The 21,175-nt window shown below is 50.4% G+C and overlaps 1 protein-coding gene across 1 annotated transcript in view; it reads left to right on the forward strand.

The window, feature by feature from the left end:
* Positions 1-21,175, forward strand: part of pyroxd2 (pyridine nucleotide-disulphide oxidoreductase domain 2) — a 33,231-nt gene that overhangs the window by 4,247 nt on the left and 7,809 nt on the right. Inside the window, 12 exon segments of the mRNA XM_078412714.1 lie at positions 516-589; positions 2,322-2,477; positions 5,131-5,284; positions 6,653-6,714; positions 8,073-8,170; positions 12,972-13,113; positions 14,558-14,692; positions 16,499-16,571; positions 17,385-17,541; positions 19,037-19,191; positions 20,865-20,938; positions 20,940-20,972. Coding sequence (XP_078268840.1) covers positions 516-589; positions 2,322-2,477; positions 5,131-5,284; positions 6,653-6,714; positions 8,073-8,170; positions 12,972-13,113; positions 14,558-14,692; positions 16,499-16,571; positions 17,385-17,541; positions 19,037-19,191; positions 20,865-20,938; positions 20,940-20,972 — 1,313 coding nt within the window.

Consider the following 21,175-nt stretch of genomic DNA (forward strand, 5'->3'; position numbering starts at 1 on the left):
AAGTGGTAGGTACTATCTCAACATTTAAAAAACAGTGGATATTGTTAAGGCAGAGATAGATAGATTCTTGATAAGTACGGGTGTCAGAGGTTATGGGGAGAAGGCAAGGGAATGGGGTTAGGAGAGATAGATCAGGCATGATTGAATGGCGGAGTAGACTTGATGGGCCGAATGGCTTAATTCTACTTTCGACCATATGACCGTATAACTGTTGCCTCAGTACCAAAGACATGGGTTCGAACCTGACCTTTGCTCTGGTTTCCTCTCACATTCCATAGACGTACAGGTTTGCAGGTTAATTAGCTTTGATTTATCTTCGATGAAGATTGTAAATTGTCCCTTGTGTGTAGGATAGTGCTAGTGTACGGGGATCACTGGATGGCAAGGACTCGGTGGGCTGAAGCACCTGTTTTCACGCTGTATGTCTAAACTACCCAAAACTATGTTTAAAACGAAAATTAAATGTAACCGCGAGGATGCCCGGGGTATCTAACCTGAGTTTTTTCCCGCTGCAGGTTTCAAGTTTTCCCGAGCGTCCTATGTTCTGAGTTTACTGCGGCCACAGGTCTACCAAGAGCTGGAGCTGAAGGTGGGACCCAGGTTGCAGATGTGCCAGGCATCTGGGCACAGCTGGCACTGGTTAATAGTGGGAGATGGTTCACCAGCGACCCAAGCTGGGTGGCTGACCCATATCTGGAGCCCTAACCCCAGGGATTACAGTCATCAAGTCATACATCATGGAGACAGGCCCTTTGGCCCATCTACCAACAAGTTCCATCTACACTAATTCCACCTGCCTGCATTTGATCCATATCCCTCTAAACCTTTCCTAACAGTGTTCCTGACAAAATGTTTCTTAATTGTTGTGATGGTACCTGCCTCAACTACGTCTTCCGGCAGCTCGCTCCCTATACCCACACCCTTTATATAAAAACGTTGCCCTGCAGGTTCCTATTAAATCTTACCCCCTCACCTTAAACCCATGTCTTCTGGTTCTCGATTCCCGAACTCTGGGCAACAGACTGTGCATCCACGCGATCTATTCCTCTTATGATTTCCTGACCTGGGGCGGGCCCGGCCCCTGGATTTGTGCCGGCTGACCCGGCCATTTCATGGGCTGTCCCCACACACGGCTTCGGCTGGGCCAAGTGGAGATTGGATGGAATTGGCCGGGATTTGTCAGGATTGGCTGGGCTGAGATCGGATGACATTGTGCCGGGATTGGTAGAGGTTGGGCCAGGATTGGTTGTGATTCACTTGTAGGGTTGCCAACTTCCTCACTTCCAAATACAGGACAAGGTGACGTCAACCACCACGCGCCCCACGTGACCTCACCCAGCCAGCGGCCACATGCTCCTGCTCCACCAATGGCGGCCGCTTGGGCCGGGAGGTGGGTTGCTACGCAACCTCCGTTAGGCGGCGCCCGGCCCTCCGAACCTAAACCGTCTGGAGCTAAAATGTCGGAAACCTAGAATGTCGGGACCTAAACTGTCGGGGCCTACAGTGTCAGTATTAGGCCCAGGGGGTGCTGTAGGCCCGGACACTATAGGCTGTAGGTCCTGACAGTGTAGGTCCCGACACTCTAGGTTTACGACATTTTAGCTCTGGACAGTGTAGTCCCGGAGGCCTGGATGCCTCCTGACGGAGATTGCATAGCAACCCGCCTCCGGCGGAGTGGGAACACATGTCCACTGGCTGGGTGAGGTCACGTGAGGCGCGGGGTGGTGACCTCACCCTTTAACCCTTATTTGGGAGTGAGGAAGTTGGCAACCCTACTAATAAGGGACAAGGGTGGTCCCATATGGGACAGATCAATTTAGCCCAAAATACGGGATGTCCCGGCTAATATGGGACAGTTGCCAACCATATTCATTGGATATGGGCCAGTATCATCTGGATTAGCCGGGATTGGCAGAGGTTGGGCCAGGATTGGTTGGGATTGACTGGATTTGGGCTGGCGATTGGCTAGGATTGGCCAGGATTGGCTGGATTTGGGGTGGGATTGGCTGGATTTGGGGTGGGATTGGCTGGATTTGGGCTGGGGATTGGCTAGGATTGGTTGGGATTGACTGGATTTGGGCTGGGGATTGCCGATTTGCTGGCCAGAGATTGCCCGAGTGGGCAATCTGGCTGCTCCGGACTATGTTATAATTGAAATTATATAACATTTTTATAATTAAATTGCGTCGATGTGCAGCTTACTAGTTTTAAGATAAGAAGGCATCCCAGCCTGGTCCTGATGCCTTTGCAGAAGGCCACACGCGGAGAGACCTCACGTTGCACACTTCCAGCGGTGATCTTGTCCTCTTCCTCCCGCGTAGAAACATGGGCTGAGGGTGTACCTCCGGGACCCCGCCTCCTACACCCCCATGCTGGAGGAGGGAGTGGCTGGGAACCCACCTCGTTCGCTCCTGATGGGCAGAGACATGGAGGAGACCCAGAGGCAGATCGCGCAGTTCTCGCCCAAAGACGCGCGGGTAAGTGGGGCACGAGGAACTGCGAGACGCGAGGAACTGCAGACGCAGAAAAAAACGCACAGTGCTGGAGGAACTCCAGCTGGTCAGAAAGCATCTGCGGAGGGAATGGACTGGTGACGTTTCGGGTCGGGACCCTTCTCCTGAATTTCATTGTTCCATTGTCAGTATGCATGGTTCACAGAATGTGCTAAAACTGCTGTGTGGCTGGCAAGGTTTGTCCCGGTGTAAGATCTCGGAATAGATTGTAGAAACAAAGAACTACAGATGCTAGTTAGTACACAAAAGGACACGGAGTGCTGGAGGAACTCAGCGGGCCGGGCAGACGATAGTCAATAGACAATAGACAATAGACAATAGGTGCAGGAGTAGGCCATTCGGCCCTTCAAGCCAGCACCACCATTCAATGTGATCATGGCTGATCATTCTTAATCAGTACCCCGTTCCTGCCTTCTCCCCATACCCCCTGACTCCGCTATCCTTAAGAACTCTATCTATCTCTCTCTTGAATGCATTCAGAGAATTGGCTCCCAATGCCTTCTGAGGCAGAGAATTCCACAGATTCACAACTCTCTGACTGAAAAAGTTTTTCCTCGTCTCCGTTCTGAATGGCCTACCCCTTATTCTTAAAGGCAGCATCTGTGGAGGGAATGGGCAGGCGGCGATTTGGGTTGGGATCCTTCTTCAAACTGATGGGCTGAGGGTGGGGAGAAAGCTGGAAAAGAGAGGTAGGGGTGGGACAAAGCCTGGCAAGTGATAGGTGGATACAGGAGAGGAGAGGTGGGGGATTGGCAAATGGGTGGAGGAAGCGACAATGGCTGGAGGTGAAAAGGAGACAAAAAGCTGCCAGATAAGGAGAGAAAAGAAGAGGAGGAGTGAAATGCAAAGCCGGGGGGAGGGATATGGGTGGAAGGGGAGGGGGGTGTGTATGTGGGGGGGGAGGGGGGAAGCGGGGATGGGGCCGGGGTCTGGAACTCCGGCCCTGCCGGAGCCGGCAGATATGTTCCCATAGTCGACGTCCGCGGCCGACTTTGCGTGCCGGTATCTGGGCCCCTTGGCGGCCTGATTCTGGGGCCCTTGGCGGCCTGTATCTGGGCCCCTTGGCGGCCAGTATCTGGGCCCCTTGGCGGCCAGTATCTGGGCCCCTTGGCGGCCTGTATCTGGGCCCGTTAGCGGCCGGTATCTGGGCCCCTTGGCAGCCTGTATTTGGACCCCTTGGCGGCCTGTATTTAGGCCCCTTGGCGGCCTGTATCTGGGCCCCTTGGTGGCCTGTATCTGGGCCCCTTGGCGGCCTGTATCTGGGCCCCTTGGCGACCTCTATTTGGGCCCCTTGGCGGCCAGTATCTGGGCCCCTTGGCGGCCGGTATCTGGGCCCCTTGGCGGCCTGTATTTAGGCCCCTTGGCGGCCTGTATCTGGGCCCCTTGGCGGCCTGTATCTGGGCCCCTTGGCGGCCTGTATTTAGGCCTCTTGGCGGCCAGTATCTGGGCCCCTTGGCGGCCTGTATTTAGGCCCCTTGGCGGCCTGTATCTGGGCCCCTTGGCGGCCAGTATCTGGGCCCCTTGGCGGCCAGTATCTGGGCCCCTTGGCGGCCAGTATCTGGGCCCCTTGGCGGCCAGTATCTGGGCCCCTTGGCGGCCAGTATCTGGGCCCCTTGGCGGCCTGTATCTGGGCCCCTTGGCGGCCTGTATTTGGGCCCCTTGGCGGCCTGTATCTGGGCCCCTTGGCGGCCAGTATCTGGGCCCCTTGGCGGCCTGTATTTAGGCCCCTTGGCGCCCTGTATCTGGGGCCCTTGGCGGCCTGTATTTGGACCCCTTGGCGGCCTGTATCTGGGCCCCTTGGCGGTCGGTATCTGGGCCCGTTGGCGGCCTGTATCTGGGCCCCTTGGCGGCCTGTATCTGGGCCCCTTGGCGGCCTGTATCTGGGCCCCTTGGCGGCCTGTATCTGGGCCCCTTGGCGGCCTGTATTTAGGCCCCTTGGCGGCCTGTATCTGGGGCCCTTGGTGGCCTGTGTGGACCGCTCCAGTAATGCTGGGCTCCTCTCAGAGGCCGTGACCTCTGTTGGTCCGGCAAAACTCTTAATCCTGAAAGGCTCTGGAACCAAAGCTGCTGGAAAATGTGTGGAAATCGTCAAACTCAAGTCCAACAGGTGGAGTAAAGTGGAAGCAGTGTTCCAGAGACAGTGTCCAGTGTCCAGTGTCCAGTGTCCAGTGTCCAGTGTCCAGAGACAGTGTCCAGTGTCCACGCTGGGGTAGAGGTGAATTGGACAGTACCCCGGCTTGTGGAAGGACGAAGGTGGGGTGGGGTGGGCAGTGGGAGACTTTGTGCGTTCAGGGATAACTTCACTCCGTGTTGAAAGGCGGCACAGTGGCGTGGCGGGAGAGTTGCTGCCTCAAAGCGCCGGAGACCCAGGTTTGATCCCGACTACAGATGCTGTCTGTTCGGAGTTTGCATGTTCTCCCCGTGACGTCCAAAGACGTACATGTTTGTAGGTTAATTGGCTTGGTATAAATGTTAAAAAAATGTCCCAAGTGTGTGTGGGATAGTGTTAATGTGCGGGGATCGCTGGTCGGTGCGGACTCGGTGGGCCCGAAGGTCCTGTTTCCGCGCTGTATCTCTAAACTGTGCTGCTGCCTACAACTCATCCTGTTCTTTGCAGGCCTACGCTGCTTACGAAGCCTTGACCAGTCGCATAGCCACAGCGATCCAGCCCCTCCTGGACACAGCACCAGTGGACATCCCCTCACTGACCAACAGCTCCCTGAGGCAGAGGGTCCGGTCACTGCACACTGTGAAACCCCTCGTGCACACAGGTAAGGGCATAGAAACATAGAAAATAGGTGCAGGGGTAGGCCATTCGGCCCTTCGAGCCTGCACCGCCATTCAATATGATCATGGCTGATCATCCAACTCAGTATCCCGTACCTGCCTTCTCTCCATACCCCCTGATCCCTTTAGCCACAAGGGCCACATCTAACTCCCTCTTAAATATAGCCAATGAACTGGCCTCAACTACCTTCTGTGGCAGAGAATTCCACAGACTCACCACTCTCTGTGTGAAAAAAAACTTTCTCATCTCGGTCCTAAAAGACTTCCCCCTTATCCTTAAGCTGCGACCCCTTGTTCTGGACTTCCCCAACATCGGGAACAATCTTCCTGCATCTAGCCTGTCCAACCCCTTAAGAATTTTGTAAGTTTCCATAAGATCCTCCCTCAGTCTTCTAAATTCCAGCGAGATGGAAATATTATTTACAGGAATATGAGGGGAATTAATTTTTCCCACAGAGGGTGGTGGGCATAATGGGACGAGCTGCAAGAGGAGATAGTTGAGGCACGTACAACAACGGCATTTAAACAGGTACGTGGATAGGAAAGGTTGAGGGATATGGGCCACACAAAGTGGAACTAGCTTAGATGTGTTTCTGTGTCTCTGTGTGTCTCTTGGTCTCTCTGTGTCTCGCTGTGTCTCTGTGTGTCTCTGTGTGTCTGTGTGTGTCTCTCTGTGTCTGTGTGTGTCTCTCTGTGTCTGTGTGTGTCTCTCTGTGTGTCTCTCTGTGTCTCGCTGTGTCTGTGTGTGTCTGTGTGTGTCTCTGTGTGTCTGTGTGTGTCTGTGTGTGTCTGTGTGTGTCTGTGTGTGTCTGTGTGTGTCTGTGTGTGTCTGTGTGTGTCTGTGTGTGTCTGTGTGTGTCTGTGTGTGTCTGTGTGTGTCTCTCTGTGTCTGTGTGTGTCTGTGTGTGTCTCTCTGTGTCTGTGTGTGTCTGTGTGTGTCTCTCTGTGTCTGTGTGTGTCTCTCTGTATCCCTGTATCTATGTCCCTCTCCATGTGTCCCTCTCCAAGTGTCCCTCTCCAAGTGTCCCTCTCCAAGTGTCCCTCTCCAAGTGTCCCTCTCCATGTGTCCCTCTCCACGTGTCCCTCTCCACGTGTCCCTCTCCAAGTGTCCCTCTCTCTGTGTCCCAGTCTCTATGTCCCTCTCTATGTGTCCCTCTCTATGTGTCCATGTGTCTGTGTCCCTCTCTGTGTGTCTGTTTGTCGCTGTCTCTCTGTGTGTCTGTGTGACTCCCTGTGTGTCTGTGTCCCTCTCTGTGTGTCTGTGTGACTCTCTGTGTGTCTGTGTCTCTCTGTGTGCCTCTGTAACTCTCTGTGTGTCTGTGTGACTCTATAACTGTGTTAATGTCTTTCAGGCTTGAGACTGGGGAAGGACATTCCACAATTCTACGAGCTGCTGACTGCCCCGATCACGCGGGTAAGTAGCGCGGCCATCTCTCCTCTTGAAGCCTCCCCCACCGACTGCCCCCTCTCCATGGCCCCCTCTCCACGACCTCGTGCTGGTATTGGGTGTGAAGTTCTAACCTGCCCTCCCCTGCCAACGTCCCTCCACAGATTTGCCCCTCCACCGGTTTGCAGGTTAATTGGCCTCTCTCTGTAAAAGGACCTGGTACCATGCAGTATCTCTGAGGGGCGGCACAGTGGCGCAGCGGTAAAGCTGCTGCCTCACAGCGCCAGGGACCCAGGTTCGACCCTGACCACGGGTGCTGTCTGTACGGAGTTTGCAAGTTCTCCCTGTTTCCACATGGGCTTTTTCTGTTTTTTCCAGTTTCCCCCCACATTTCAAGGACATACAGGTTTGGAGGTTAGAGACAAAATGTTGGCGTGACACAGTGGGTCAAGCAGCATCTTTGGAGTAAAGAAATAGGTGATGTTTCGGGTCGGTATGTCACCTATTCAATAGACAATAGAAAATAGGTGCAGGAGAAGGCCATTCGGCCCTTCGAGCCAGCACCACCATTCAATGTGATCATGGCTGATCATTCTCAATCATTACCCCGTTCCTGCCTTCTCCCCATACCCCCTGATTCCTCATCTCCAGAGATGTTGCCTGTCCCACTAAGTTACTCCAGCATTTTGGTTCTACCTTTGGCATAAACCAGCATCTACAGTTCCTTCCTAGTGGGTTGTAAGTTAATTGCCCCTGGTGTGTAGGATAGTGCTGGTGAATAATAATAATAATAATAATAATAATAATAATAATAATAATAATAATAATAATAATAATAATAATAATAATAATAATAATAATAATAATAATAATAATCCTTTATTCGTAACACAATGGGGAAATTTGCAGGGTTACAGCAGCAAAGTGGATAGCAAAAATAAATAAGCATTCATTAAAAAATAAAATAGCGGTAATTATCTTTATTTACTGGTCTGCTGGGAGCAGTGCTGGTTGTGCAGTCTGACAGCAGCAGGAAGGAAGGACCTTGATATCTCTCCTTCACACACACTGAAGGAGGGTGATGGATGGTTGGGGCGGAATCGGGTGGGCTGAAGGGCCTGTTTCCACGCTGTATCTGTAAACTAAACTAAGTCTGAAGAAGGGTCTCGACCCAAAACGTCACCCATTCCTTCTCTCCAGAGATGCGGCCTGTCCCGCTGAATTACTCCAGCATTTTGTGTCTACCTTCGATTTAAACCAGCATCTGCAGTTCTTTCCTGCACAGCTAAACCGAGAAGCTGCCCGACCCGCTGAGTTCCTCCAGCACTGTGTGTCGTACGACCCGCAGCCTCTCCTTGTCCAAACTCCTGTTCTATTTCTGTCAGATTCTCGATCGCTGGTTTGAATCGGAACCACTGAAGGCAACGTTGGCAACGGATGGAGTCATCGGAGCGATGATCAGCCCGCACGCTCCAGGGAGCGGGTAAGTCACACATCTTAGTTAGTTTATTACATAGAAAATAGGTGCAGGAGGAGGCCATTCAGCCCTTCGAGCCAGCACCGCCATTCATTGTGATCATGGCTGATCATCCACAATCAGTAACCCGTGCCTGCCTTCTCCCCATATCCCTTGATTCCACTAGCCCCCAGAGCTCTATCTAACTCTCTCTTAAATCCATCCAGTGATTTGGCCTCCACTGCCCTCTGTGGCAGAGAATTCCACAAATTCACAACTCTCTGGGTGAAAAAGTTGCTTCTCACCTCAGTTTTAAATGGCCTCTCCTTTATTCTAAGACTGTGGCTACTGGTTCTGGACTCCCCCAACATTGGGAACATTTTTCCTGCATCTAGCTTGTCCAGTCCTTTTATAATTTTATACGTCTCTATAAAATATATTGTTGTCACGTGTACAGTGAAAAGCTTTTTGTTGTGCGCTATGCAGTCAGCAGAAAGACTATACAATTGATTACAATCAAGCCGTCTTCTGTGCACATATACAGGACAAAGGGTATGACATTTAATGCAAAGATATCACATTGACACAACATTTAGTGCAAAATCTTCTCTGCACTCTTTCCAGCTTGACAGCTTTCCTACAATTTGGTGCCCAAAACTGAACACAATGCTCTAAATGCGGCCTCACCAATATCTTATACAATTGTAACATGACCTCCCAACTTCTGCATTCAAAACTGCGAACATCTGAACCATACAAAGTCCCGAGGGGTCTTCTCAGGGTGGGCTTGGAGAGGATGTCACATCTGGTAGGAGAATCGAAAACCAGAGTTCACTGTGTAAAAATAAAGAAGCACCCAGCTCAGACATTGGTGAGGGAAGGAATCTTTCTCAGGGGACATTAATCTTTGTGGGCATTGAGCAGTCATAGATAGTTTTGTTCAGTTTATTGTCACATGTACCAAAAGCTTTTTGTTGCGTGCTATTCAGGCAGCATAAAGTCGATAAATGATTACAATCAAGCTGGGCACAGTGTACAGTCACAGGATAAAGGAAATAGCATTTAGTGCAAGATAAAGTCCAGTAAAATCTAATTAAAGACAGTCAGTGGGTCTCCAATGAGGTAGATGGGAGGTCAGGGCCGCTCTCTAGGTGATAGGATGGTTCAGTTGCCTGACAACAGCTGGGAAGAAACTGTCCCTGAATCTGGACGTGTGTGTTTTCACACTTCTGTACCTCTTGCTTGATTGGAGAGGGGAGAAGAGAGAGACTGGTCCTTGATTATGCTGGTGGCCTTGCCGAGGCAGCGTGAGTTGTAAATGGAGTCAATGGAAGGGAGATTGGTTTAGTGTGATGGTCTGGGCTACTCCGACAACTCTGCAATTTCTTGCAGTCCAAAACCATGCTGTGATGCTTCCTGATAAAATGTTTTCCACTGCACATCTGCAGAAGCTGGTGAAGGTTGTTTGGGACATGCCGAACATCCTCACCCTCCAAAGGAAGTACAGGCGTTTGTATGCTTTCTTATGCTTGCTTCGATATGGCTAAACCAGGACAAGTTGATGGTGATTTTTGTTTATTATGGGTTTTATAGAGCACTATGTTTACATTTTTGTTGTGCTGCCGTAAGTAAGAATGTCAGTGATCCGTTTTGGGACATACAGTATAATAATAAAACACTCTTGACCCTTGAGGAACTGGTAAACTTGTATCTACATTGTTAACTTTGTCTGAAGAAGGGTCAATAGATAATAGACAATAGGTGCAACAGTAGGCCATTTGGCCCTTCGAGCCAGCACCGCCATTCAATGTGATCATGGCTGATCATTCTCAATCAGTACCCCGTTCCTGCTTTCTTCCCATACCCCCTGACTCCGCTATCCTTAAGAGCTCTATCTAGCTCTCTCTTGAATGTATTCAGAGAATTGGCCTCCACTGCCCTCTGAGGCAGAGAATTCCACAGATTCACAACTCTCTGACTGAAAAAGTTTTTCCTCATCTCTGTTTTAAATGGCCTACCCCTTATTCTTAAACTGTGGCCCCTGGTTCTGGACTCCCCCAACATTGGGAACATGTTTCCTGCCTCTAACGTGTCCAACCCCTTAATAATCTTATACGTTTCGATAAGATCCCCTCTCATCCTTCTAAATTCCAGTGTATACAAGCCTAGTCGCTCCAGTCTTTCAACATATGACAGTCCCGCCATTCTGGGAATTAACCTAGTAAACCTACGCTGCACGCCCTCAATAGCAAGAATATCCTTCCTCAAATTTGGAGATCAAAACTGCACACAGTACTCCAGGTGCGGTCCCGACCCAAAATGCCTCCTGTCCATGTTCCCCAGAGATGTTGCCTGACCCGCTGAGTTACTCCAGCACGTTGTGCTTTTTCTTTGCACACCAGCACCTTCAGTTCATTGTGTCGACTGGTTAGCTGCTGATAGACTGAGAAATTGAGGGCTGTGGGGAATCGCAGAGTGGACGAAGGGAGGTGAGGGCCAGGGCAGATCGTACTGAACGGTGGGGCAGGCTTGAAGGGACAAGTGGCCTCTTGTCCTATTGTCTAGGGTTCTTTCTTTTAATACTTAACCATCACAAACTCGTGACAATATTTGAGTGTGCTGTAGTTGCAAGGTCTGGCCCCCAGATGGTGCCCTCTACCAACATTCAAGAGACAATAGCGTTTCATTGACGTTTGTATCAGCAACAGAACAGTGAAATTCTTTCTTGCTGAAGCTTAACAGGCCCATTAACACAATAGCACACAGATAAATATATAATAATCAATAATTCAATCAATTAGTAACAATAAATGCAATACATTTAGGCAGGTACATGGATAGAATAGCTTTAGAGGGATATGGACCAAATACAGGCCGGTGGGACTAGAGTAGATGGGACATATTGATCGTTGTGGGCAAGTTGGGCTGAAGGGCACGCTCTCCACTGTATGACTCTATGACTCTGCAATCCTAGGTACCCATAATAGTGTAAACCCTAAGTCCGTAGTGCAACCAAAGACCCAGTCTGTAGAAGATTACAATTACTGAGGTTAGTGTTGTGTGGTGTCAAGAGCCTGATGGTTCCTGGGAAGAAGGTGCTCCTCAACCCGAAGGTCAGGATTTTCAGGCTCCTGTACCTTCTTCCCGATGGTAGCAGCGAGATGAGAGCGTGGCCAGGGTGGTGTGGGTCTCTGATGACGCTGGCTGCCTTTTTGAGGCAGTGTTTCCTGTAGATCCCTTTGATGGTGGGGAGGTCAGTACCCGTGATGGACCGGGCAGTGTCCACCACTATCTGTAGCCTCCAGTGTTCCTGGGTGTGATGCAACCAGTCAGTGTGCTCTCTACTGTGCACTGGTAGACGTTCCAGAGCGTATTCATCGACATATCCAAGCACCTCAATCTTCAATGCTGCTGTCAATCTTATCATCATCATATCATATATCATATCATATATGTACAGCCGGAAACAGGCCTTTTCGGCCCTCCAAGTCCATGCCGCCCAGTGATCCCCGTACATTAACACTATCCTACACCCACTAGGGACAATTTTTACATTTTACCCAGCCAATTAACCTACATACCTGTACGTCTTTGGAGTGTGGGAGGAAACCGAAGATCTCGGAGAAAACCCACGCAGGTCACGGGGAGAACGTACAAACTCCTTACAGTGCAGCACCCGTAGTCAGGATCGAACCTGAGTCTCCGGCGCTGCATTCGCTGTAAAGCAGCAACTCTACCGCTGCGCTACCGTGCCGCCCAGCACTATTTGGGCAGCACGGTGGTGCAGCGGGTAGAGCTGCTGCCTGCACTGCCAGAAACACGGGGCCAATCCTGCTGTCTGTGTGTGGAGTTTGCACGTTCTCCCTGTGACCGCGTGGGTTTCCTCCGGGTGCTGCGGTTTCCTCCCACATCTCACCAAGACGTGTGGGTTTCTAGTTCAATTGGCCCTTCGTAAACTGTCCCTTGTGTGTTGGGAGTGGATGAGAAAGTGGGATAACATAGAACTAGTGTGAACGGGCGATCGATGGTCGGTGTAGTCTTGGTGGGCCGAAGGGCCTATTTCCGTGCTGTATCTCTAAACTAAACTAAACTATTAGCTGCCTTGCATTTGTAGTAAAACATGCCCCCTGCCGGGGGAAAGGATTGACCATCTACCTCATTGGAGACCCTTGGATTATCTTTAATTGGACGTTACTGGATTTTATCCCAGGACACACCTCCAGATTCAGGGACAGTTTCTTCCCATCTGTTATCAGGCAACTGAACCATCCTATCACCAGCTAGGGAGTGGACCTGTCCTCCCATTAATCTCATTGGAGACTCTCGGACTATCTTTAATCAGACTATACTGGACTTTAACTTGCACTAAACGTTATTCCCTCCATGTGCAGGAAGGAACTGCAGATGCTGGTTTAAAATGAAGGTAGACACAAAATGCTGGAGTAACTCAGCGGGATAGGCAGCATCTCTGGAGCGAAGGAATGGGTGACGTTTCGGGTCAAGACCCTTCTTCAAGACTGATGAGTTATTCCCTCTATCCTGTATCTGTGGACAGCCTGATTGTAATCATGTATAGACTTCTGTCTGAAGAAGGGTTCAGACCTGAAACGTCACCGATCCGTTTTCTCCAGAGATGCAGCCTGACCCGCTGAGTTACGCCAGCACTTTGTGTCTAGTCTTTCCGCTGACTGGATAGCACACAATGAAAAGCTTTTCCCTGTACCTCAGTACACGTGATACGATGCTAAACTGAATTAAAGTAAACTAAACTAAGCCGACTGCAGTTGAGATGTTGATGGGCTGTTCCCTGCTCTCTTGCCGAATGCAGCTACGTCCTGCTACACCACGTGATGGGAGAACTGGAGGGCATTAAAGGCGCCTGGGGGTACGTGGAAGGAGGGATGGGCGCCCTCTCCAACTCCATCGCCCGTGCTGCCATGTCCTACGGTGCCTCCATCTTCACGGAGAAGGTAGGATCATTGGCCACCCATGGATGGACTCCCTCTCGCTGGGGAGTGTGGTGGGGGGGGAGGTGGGAGGGGCGAGGAGGGTGGCGGGAAAGGGAGAGCATGTCTCTAGTGACGGGGACCAATATAGAACCTTACACAGGACATAGAATGTTACATTGGATACAGAGCATTACACAGGACATCGAACATAGTTAATAGAACATAGTACATTTTATAGAATATAGAACTCTCCATAGGACATAGAACATAGTACATACAACAGAGAACATGAACCTTACATCGGACATGAAATTTTGTACATAGAGCATGGAACCTTACATAGGATGCAGGCTTGGGAATTCAGCAGAAGCAGCTGAGGGAGGAGGGGCAGTGAGAATGTTTCTACGTAGAGATCCAGCAATCGCAGAGAGTTGTGGACGCACGCAGCCCAGACCATCACACAAACCAACCTCCCTTCCATTGACTCCATCCACATCTCACGCTGCCTTGGCAAGGCCACCAGGAAAATCAAGGACCAGTCACTCTCTCTTCTCCCCTCTCCCATCAGGCAAGAGGCACAGTAGTGTGAAGTAGTGCATACCTCCAGATTCAGGGACGAGTTTAAACTGATTGTATTTGGGTATGGGATATCTGATCTGTTTAGATAGCAGTCAAAACAAAGCTTTTCACTGTACATTGGTACCCGTAACAATAATAGACCAAAAATTCAATTGATTTTTGAATATGGATGGAATTGAATTATTAGGGTTGGTACAGCAATGTATTGCTGAGATAAAAGATGGGTCGTGATCTTACTGGGTGATGGAGCGGGCAGGAACTGACCTGTTATTTCATGTCCTTATGATGTTTCACACACTCTCTCATTCTCTTTCATTCTCTCTCCCTCTCATTGTCATTCTCCCTCCCCCTCCCCTCCCTCCCCCTCTACCTGTACCCTCTACCTGTCTCTACCTGTCTCTCCACGTGTCTCCCTACCTGTCTCTACCTGTCTCTCTACCTCCCTGTCTCTCTACCTCCCTCTCTTTACCTCCCTGTCTCTCTCCCTGTCTCTCTCCCTGTCTCCCTGCCTGCCTGTCTCCCTGCCTGTCTCCCTGCCTGTCTCCCTGCTTGTCTCTACCTACCTGTCTCTTTACCTGTCTCTCTCCCTGCCTATCTCTCTCCCTGTCTCTCTACCTGTCTCTCTCCCTGCCTGTCTCTCTCCCTGCCTGTCTCTCTACCTGTCTCTCTACCTGTCTCTCTACCTGTCTCTCTACCTGTCTCTCCACCTGTCCCTCCACCTGCCTCTCCACCTGCCTCTCCACCTGCCTCTCCACCTGCCTCTCCACCTGCCTCTCCACCTGCCTCTCCACCTGCCTCTCCACCTGCCTCTCCACCTGCATCTCCACCTGCGTCTCCACCTGCGTCTCCACCTGCGTCTCTACCTGTGTCTCTGTCTGGTGTCTAGCCCGTGCACTCTATTCAGGTGGGCCAGTCTGGGACAGTGCAGGGAGTGGTGCTGCAGGATGGGACAGAGATTCGAAGCAAGGTGGTTTTATCCAACGCCACCCCTCACGTGACCTTCCTCCAGCTGACTCCACAGGTGAGATTGGAGAAACATTCCTCTTCCCCCTCAAGCCCATGGCCGTGAGATGGGAGCTCCCTTGTTGAGGGTGTGAGGGACCGCCACACTACAGTAGTTCCCACTGACGGCTGGTGAATGGAGCAGAGTGTGGGAAGGCAGAGTTTCTGACATTCATTGGTTTGGCACATGGCCACGTTAGTCACGGTGTTAATAAGCTGGTTAGTAATCTTGTTAGTAAGGTTAGTATGTTGGTTAGTAAGGTTAGTAAGCTGGTTACTAAGGTTAGTAAGATGGTTAGTAACCTTGTTAACAAGGTTAGTAAGCTGGTTAGTAAGCTGGTTAGTAACCTTGTTAGCAAGGTTAGTAAGCTGGTTAGTAACCTTGTTAGTGAGATGGTTAATAAGATTAGTAAACTGATAAATAAAGATTGTAAGATGGTTAGTAACCTTGTTAGTAAGGCTGGTAAGCAGGTTAGTGAGGTTAGTAAGATAGTTAGTAATCTTGCTAGAAAGGTTAGTAAGCTAGTTAGGAATCTAGTTTGTAAGGTTAGTAAGCTGGTTAGTAAAAATAGTACGATGTTTAATAACCTTGTTAGTAAGATTAGTAAGCTGGTTAGTAACCTTGTTAGTAAGGCTAGTTAGCTGGTTAGTAAGGTCATTAGTAACATTGTGAGTGAGGTTAGTAAGCTGGTTATTAAGGATAGTAAGCTGGTCAGTTAGCTGGTTAGTAAAGTTACTAATCATGTTAGTAAGGTGACTAACTTTGTTAGTAAGATTAGTAAGCTGGTTACAAACAAGGCTTTTACTCTCTGCTAACCATCAAGTAGTCATTTTTATACAAATCCCACCCTATCCCAATGCACCCCTCCCCCCAATTCCCACAATCATCTCCCAAATTCAACCTGTCACCCGCATGTTTGGGACAATCTACAGCGACCAATTAACCCACCGACCCTCATCATTAGGATGTGGGAGGAAGCCCACACGATCACAGGGAGAATGTGCAAACTCCACACACAGACAGCAGACGAGGTCAGGGTTGAACCATGGTCTCTGGCACTGTGAGGCCGCGGCTGAATATGTGGACCAGATTCCTGGCTGCCCATCTAGAGAAGGACAAGGAAGCTCACCCCATCTGCCTGGGTCCAGTATATCCCGCTGCCAATACCAGAACAGCCATAGGTCCGATCAGGATGCATCACAGCACGGTTTGGAAACAGCTCCATCCAAGACCGCAAGAAATTGCAGAGAATTGTGGACACAGCCCAGACCATCACACAAACCAGCCTCCCTTCCGTTGACTCCATCTACACTTCACGCTGCCTCGGCAAGGCCACCAGCACAATCACGGACCAGTCTCACCCCGGTCACTCCCTCTTCTCCCCTCTCCCATCAGGCAAGAGGTACAGAAGTGTGAAAACACACACCTCCAGATTCAGGGACAGTTTCCTGTTGTTATCAGGCATCTGAACCATCCTCTCACCAACTAGAGAGCGGTCCTGACCTCCCATCTACCTCATTGGAGACCCTCAGACTATTTTTTAATCGGACTTTACTGGACTTTTGCTTGCGCTAAACATTATCCCCGTTATCCTGTGTCTGTCCACTGTGGACGGCTTAATTGTAATCAAGTATAGTCTGTCCACTGACTGGATAAACAAGACAATAAACTAAACTAATCTAATAACTAATCCTCGTGATATTTCCACTGCGCAATCCACTACATTGCAATGGGGGGGGGGGGGGGGGGGGGGGGGGGGTCACTGAAACATTGTATGGTATGTAAATACAAGTCTTTAATCCAAGTTTATTCTGTCTGCTGCAGAAGTCGCTGTCTGAAGAATTCATCAAGGAAATGTCATCCATTGACTACACATCGCCCGTCACGAAGATCAACGGTATTCTGTCAGACACGGGTGCTCTCCTCTCTGGCGTCTTCCTGACTGCTGCCCTGTGCTAACAGCTCTGTAGAGAGCGGGAAGAGACGGGGTGGGGGGTTCCAGGGCTCAGAGCCCAGGCATGTGAAGAGAAGACCAACAGTGGTCGAGCGATGGGAATCAGAGGCAGAGTAATCGTACAGGCCCCCTTCGGCCCAACTCGTCCATGCTGCCCCAGATGCCCCATCTAAGCTAGTCCCATTTGCCCACGTTTGGCCCATATTCCTCCAAAAATTGAACATCTTGGTCGGCATGGACGAGTTGGAATGAAGAGTCAACACTGGCACACAGTAGTTGCTGCTCACCACGCCAGAGATCTGGGTTCGATCCTGACTACAGGTGCTGTCTTTACGGAGTTTGTACGTTCTCCCCGTGACCACGTGGGTTTTCCCCGGGTGCTCCGGTTTCCTCCCACATTTGAAAGACGTACAGATTTATGGATTAATTTGCTTTCATATAAACTGTAAATTGTCCCTAGTGTGTAGGATTGTGCGCTGGTACAGGATGTTCGCTGGTTGGTGCGGACTTGGTGGGCCGAAGGGCTTGTTTCCCGCACTGTATCTCTAAACTAAGCTAAACCAAAGTCCGCTAGATGATTTCTATGATTTCCACCACCGGTGATCTTGAAACCATTCAAACGTCTTGGCCAGCAGGGACATGTTGGGCCGAAGGGCCTGTTTCCGCGCTGGATGGCTCAATGACTGTAACCGAGCGCTGGGTCGCTGCTGGAGAGGTGAGGGGGAGGACTAATGTCCCTTTTCCTTCCTTTGCCAGTGGCCGTAGACCGGTTGCCGAACTTCCTGGCGTTGCCCAAGGGCCAGGAGCTGCCCCCTGCCCGCTACATGGCTGGCACCATTCACCTGAACTGTGAGGACACGGCCTACATAACCGAAGCGTATGAGGAGGCTTGCCAAGGACGTCCTTCCACCAGGTGGGTCCCAGAGGGCTGCACGCCGATAGGCTTTAGACAGCGCGGAAACAGGCCCTTCGGCCCACTGAGTCCCTGGCCGTGGCAAGCATCTTATCGGGATGCATCACCGCTTGGTTTGGGACCAGCTCCATCCAAGACCGCAAGAAATTGCAGAGAATTGTGGCCGCAGCCCAGACCATCACGCAAACCAACCTCCCTTCCACTGACTCCATCTACACTTCACGCTGCCGCGGCAAGGCCTCGTCTCCCCTCTCCCATCAGGCAAGAGGTGCAGAAGCGTGAAAAACGCGCACCTCCAGATTCAGAGACAGTTTCTTCCCAGCTGTTATCAGGCAACTGAACCATCCTATCACCAACTAGAGATCGTTAGAGTCATAGCATCATACTGCATGGAAAGAGCCACTTCGGACCTACTGTCCCACACCAACTAACATACCCCTTCTACATTAGCCCCCATTAGCGTTTGGCCCACTTCCCTCTAAACCTATCCTGCCATGTACCATATACCTGTCTTTACCGGATTTTATCTTGCAATAAAGGTCATTCCCTTTATCCTGTATCTAAACACTGTGGACGGCTTGATTGTAATCATACACAGGGGTACAGTGGCTGCCAGAGCTCCAACACCTCTGTAAAAAAAAACGCCAACATAAACAGCGGGGAGTTTAACAGTGGCCGCTCCAACAACAGTGACAGCTCCGGCACCTAAAAAATTAGCACTGCAACACCTATCATATATAGTCTTTCCATTGACTGGATAACACGCAATGAAAAGGCTTTTCACTGTACCTCGGTACATGTGACAATGAACTAACTAAACTTAAACTAAATTAAAACTGTGTGTGTGTATATAAAATATATATATATATCTTTTTTATATTGCGTGTAGAAGGATGAGAGGGGATCTTATCGAAACATATAAGATTATTAAGGGGTTGGACACGTTAGAGGAAGGAAACAATGTTGGGGGAGTCCAGAACCAGGGGCCACAGTTTAAGAGTAAGGGGTAGGCCATTTAGAACGGAGACGAGGAAAAACTTTTTCAGTCAGAGAGTTGTGAAACTGTGGAATTCGCTGCCTCAGAGGGCAGTGGAGGCCAAGTCTCTGAATGCATTCAAGAGAGAGCTAGATAGAGCTCTTAAGGATAGTGGAGTCAGGGGGTATGGGGAGAAGGCAGGAACAGGGTACTGATTGAGAATGATCAGCCATGATCACATTGAATGGCGGTGCTGGCTCGAAGGGCCGAATGGCCTCCTCCTGCACCTATTGTCTATTGTCTATTGTGTGTATATATATAAACACACTTTTTTCCCTTCTCTTGTTTATCATATTGTTTGCGGTGTACTATGCTTCCATGTTCTGTTGTGCTGCTGTAAGTATGAATTTCTTTATTCTATCTGGGACATGATAATAAAACACTCTTGACCCGTGAAAACTAAAGTAAGTGTGCAGGAGATCTGCATTCGGTTTTGAATGGCTCTGTCTCCACCCACAGGCCAATGCTGGAGCTGTGCATCCCGTCCATCCTGGACCCCACCATCGCCCCACCAGACCAGCACGTTATCTCCATCTTCACCCAGTACACCCCCTACTACCTCCGTGGGGGCAAGGAATGGGACGAGGAGGCCAGGAACACCTACGCCGATCGAGGTAGGCGCCAGCGAGGACGGGGAACGGAGGGGTCAGGTGGCATCCACCTCGTTGGTCATGCTTGGACTACCCTTGATTGGACTTTGCTGGCTTTGCCTTGCACTAAACGTTATTCCCTTATCATACACTGTAAATGGCTCGATTGCGATCGTTATATTGTCTTTCTGCTGACTGGTTAGCACGCAACAAAAGCTTTTCACTGCACCTCATGCGGTACATGTGACAATAAACTGAACTGACCTGTGGAGGGAATGGGCTGAGGGCGTTTTGGGGGAAGGACCCTTCTTCAGACTGACGGGAGAAGGTACGATTGGGTACTTTATTTGTCACATGTACCGAGGTACCGTGAAATTCATTTTTGTACACAGCTCAGTGCCAGTACAAGTGTACAGCAGTGGTACACTGAGACAGTATACAGAGTCGCCGGTTTGGCGCCATTTTCAAGTCCCAGTTGTAAGCGCCGGGTTCTTGACCTGACTATGAAGGCCCGTTGTCCTGGCGACGCTGCAGGGTCGGCCTGGCCAAGTGTAGCCGTGGTGTCCTCCTCCGCTGCTCCACCACTGTAGATGGGTCACAGATGAACCTTGTCCAGTCCGTCCGAACAATGGTCCCGACCCAAAACGTTGTCTGTTCATTCCCTTGACAGATGCCAGCCAGCCAGCCAGCCATTCTCTTGGACTCAACGGGAGGGGCAGGGTGAAAGTGAGGGCACTTTCGGGAGAGCGGGGAAACTGGAGGAGAGGTGGCCGTGCACGGGGAGATGGGTCTCGACCTGAAATATCATTTATCGGGACAGTTTGTTCTCAGCTGTTATCAGGCAACTGATAACAAGAGAGCAGTCCTGACCTCCCATCTACCTCGTTGTAAACTCTCAGACTAAAGATTTATCGAAAGATAGAATAGGAATCTTAGTTTAGTTTAGAGATACAGCCCTTTGGAAACAGGCCCTTTGGCCCACTGGGCCCACACCGACCGGCGATCCCAGCACATTAACACTATCCTACACCCACGAGGGACAATTTTTATATTTACCAAGCCAATTAACCTACAAACCTGTACGCTTTTGGGCTGTGGGAAGAAACCGAAGATCTCGGAGAAAACCCACACAGGTTACGGGGAGAACGTACAAACTCCGTACAGACAGCACCCATAGTTGGGATGAAACCCGGGTCTCCGGCGCTGCATTTCCTGTAAGGCAGCAACTCTACCGCTGCGCCACCGTGATCGCCCCTAAATACTTTGGGGTATTTTTATTTTTACACACAAAGTGTGGTGGGTGGAGGAGGGAGTTGAGGCAGGCACTATCACTATGTTTACGAAACATTTAGACAGGTACATGGTACATTTAGACAGGTACATGGATACAATAGAGGGACACTCTGAATGTTGAGTATCAACAATGCTCAGTCAGAGAGTTGTAAATCAGTCGAATTCTCTGCCTCAGAAGGCAGTGGAGGCCAATTCTCTGAATGCATTCAAGAGAGAGCTGGATAGAGCTCTTAAGGATAGCGGAGTCAGGGGGTATGGGGAGAAGGCAGGAACGGGGTACTGATTGAGAATGATCAGCCATGATCACATTGAATGGCGGTGCTGGCTCCAAGGGCCGAATGGCCTCCTCATGCACCTATTGTCTATTGACTCTCTGACACTGATTTGCTCCCCTCTCCTCCCAGTGTTTGACTGCATCGAGCAGTACGCGCCCGGTTTCAAGACCTCGGTGATAGGACGTGACATCCTCACCCCCGCCAGACCTGGAGAAGGTGTTTGGTCTGACGGGCGGGGTGAGTACTAACTCTGCCCTTCCCACCGCCTGGAATTACAATCCCACCGCCAAAACCCCCCTCTGTCCAACACCTCTCTCCCCCCTACTCCAACCCTCCCTCTCCCCCCTCCTCCATCTCCCCCTCCTCCAACCCCCCTCTCCCCCCCTCTCCCCCTCCTCCAACCCCTCCTCTTCCCCCTCCTCCAACCCCCCCTCCCCCTC

This window comes from Rhinoraja longicauda, chromosome 16 (assembly GCF_053455715.1).
Source record: "Rhinoraja longicauda isolate Sanriku21f chromosome 16, sRhiLon1.1, whole genome shotgun sequence".
Taxonomy (NCBI): Eukaryota; Metazoa; Chordata; class Chondrichthyes; order Rajiformes; family Arhynchobatidae; genus Rhinoraja; species Rhinoraja longicauda.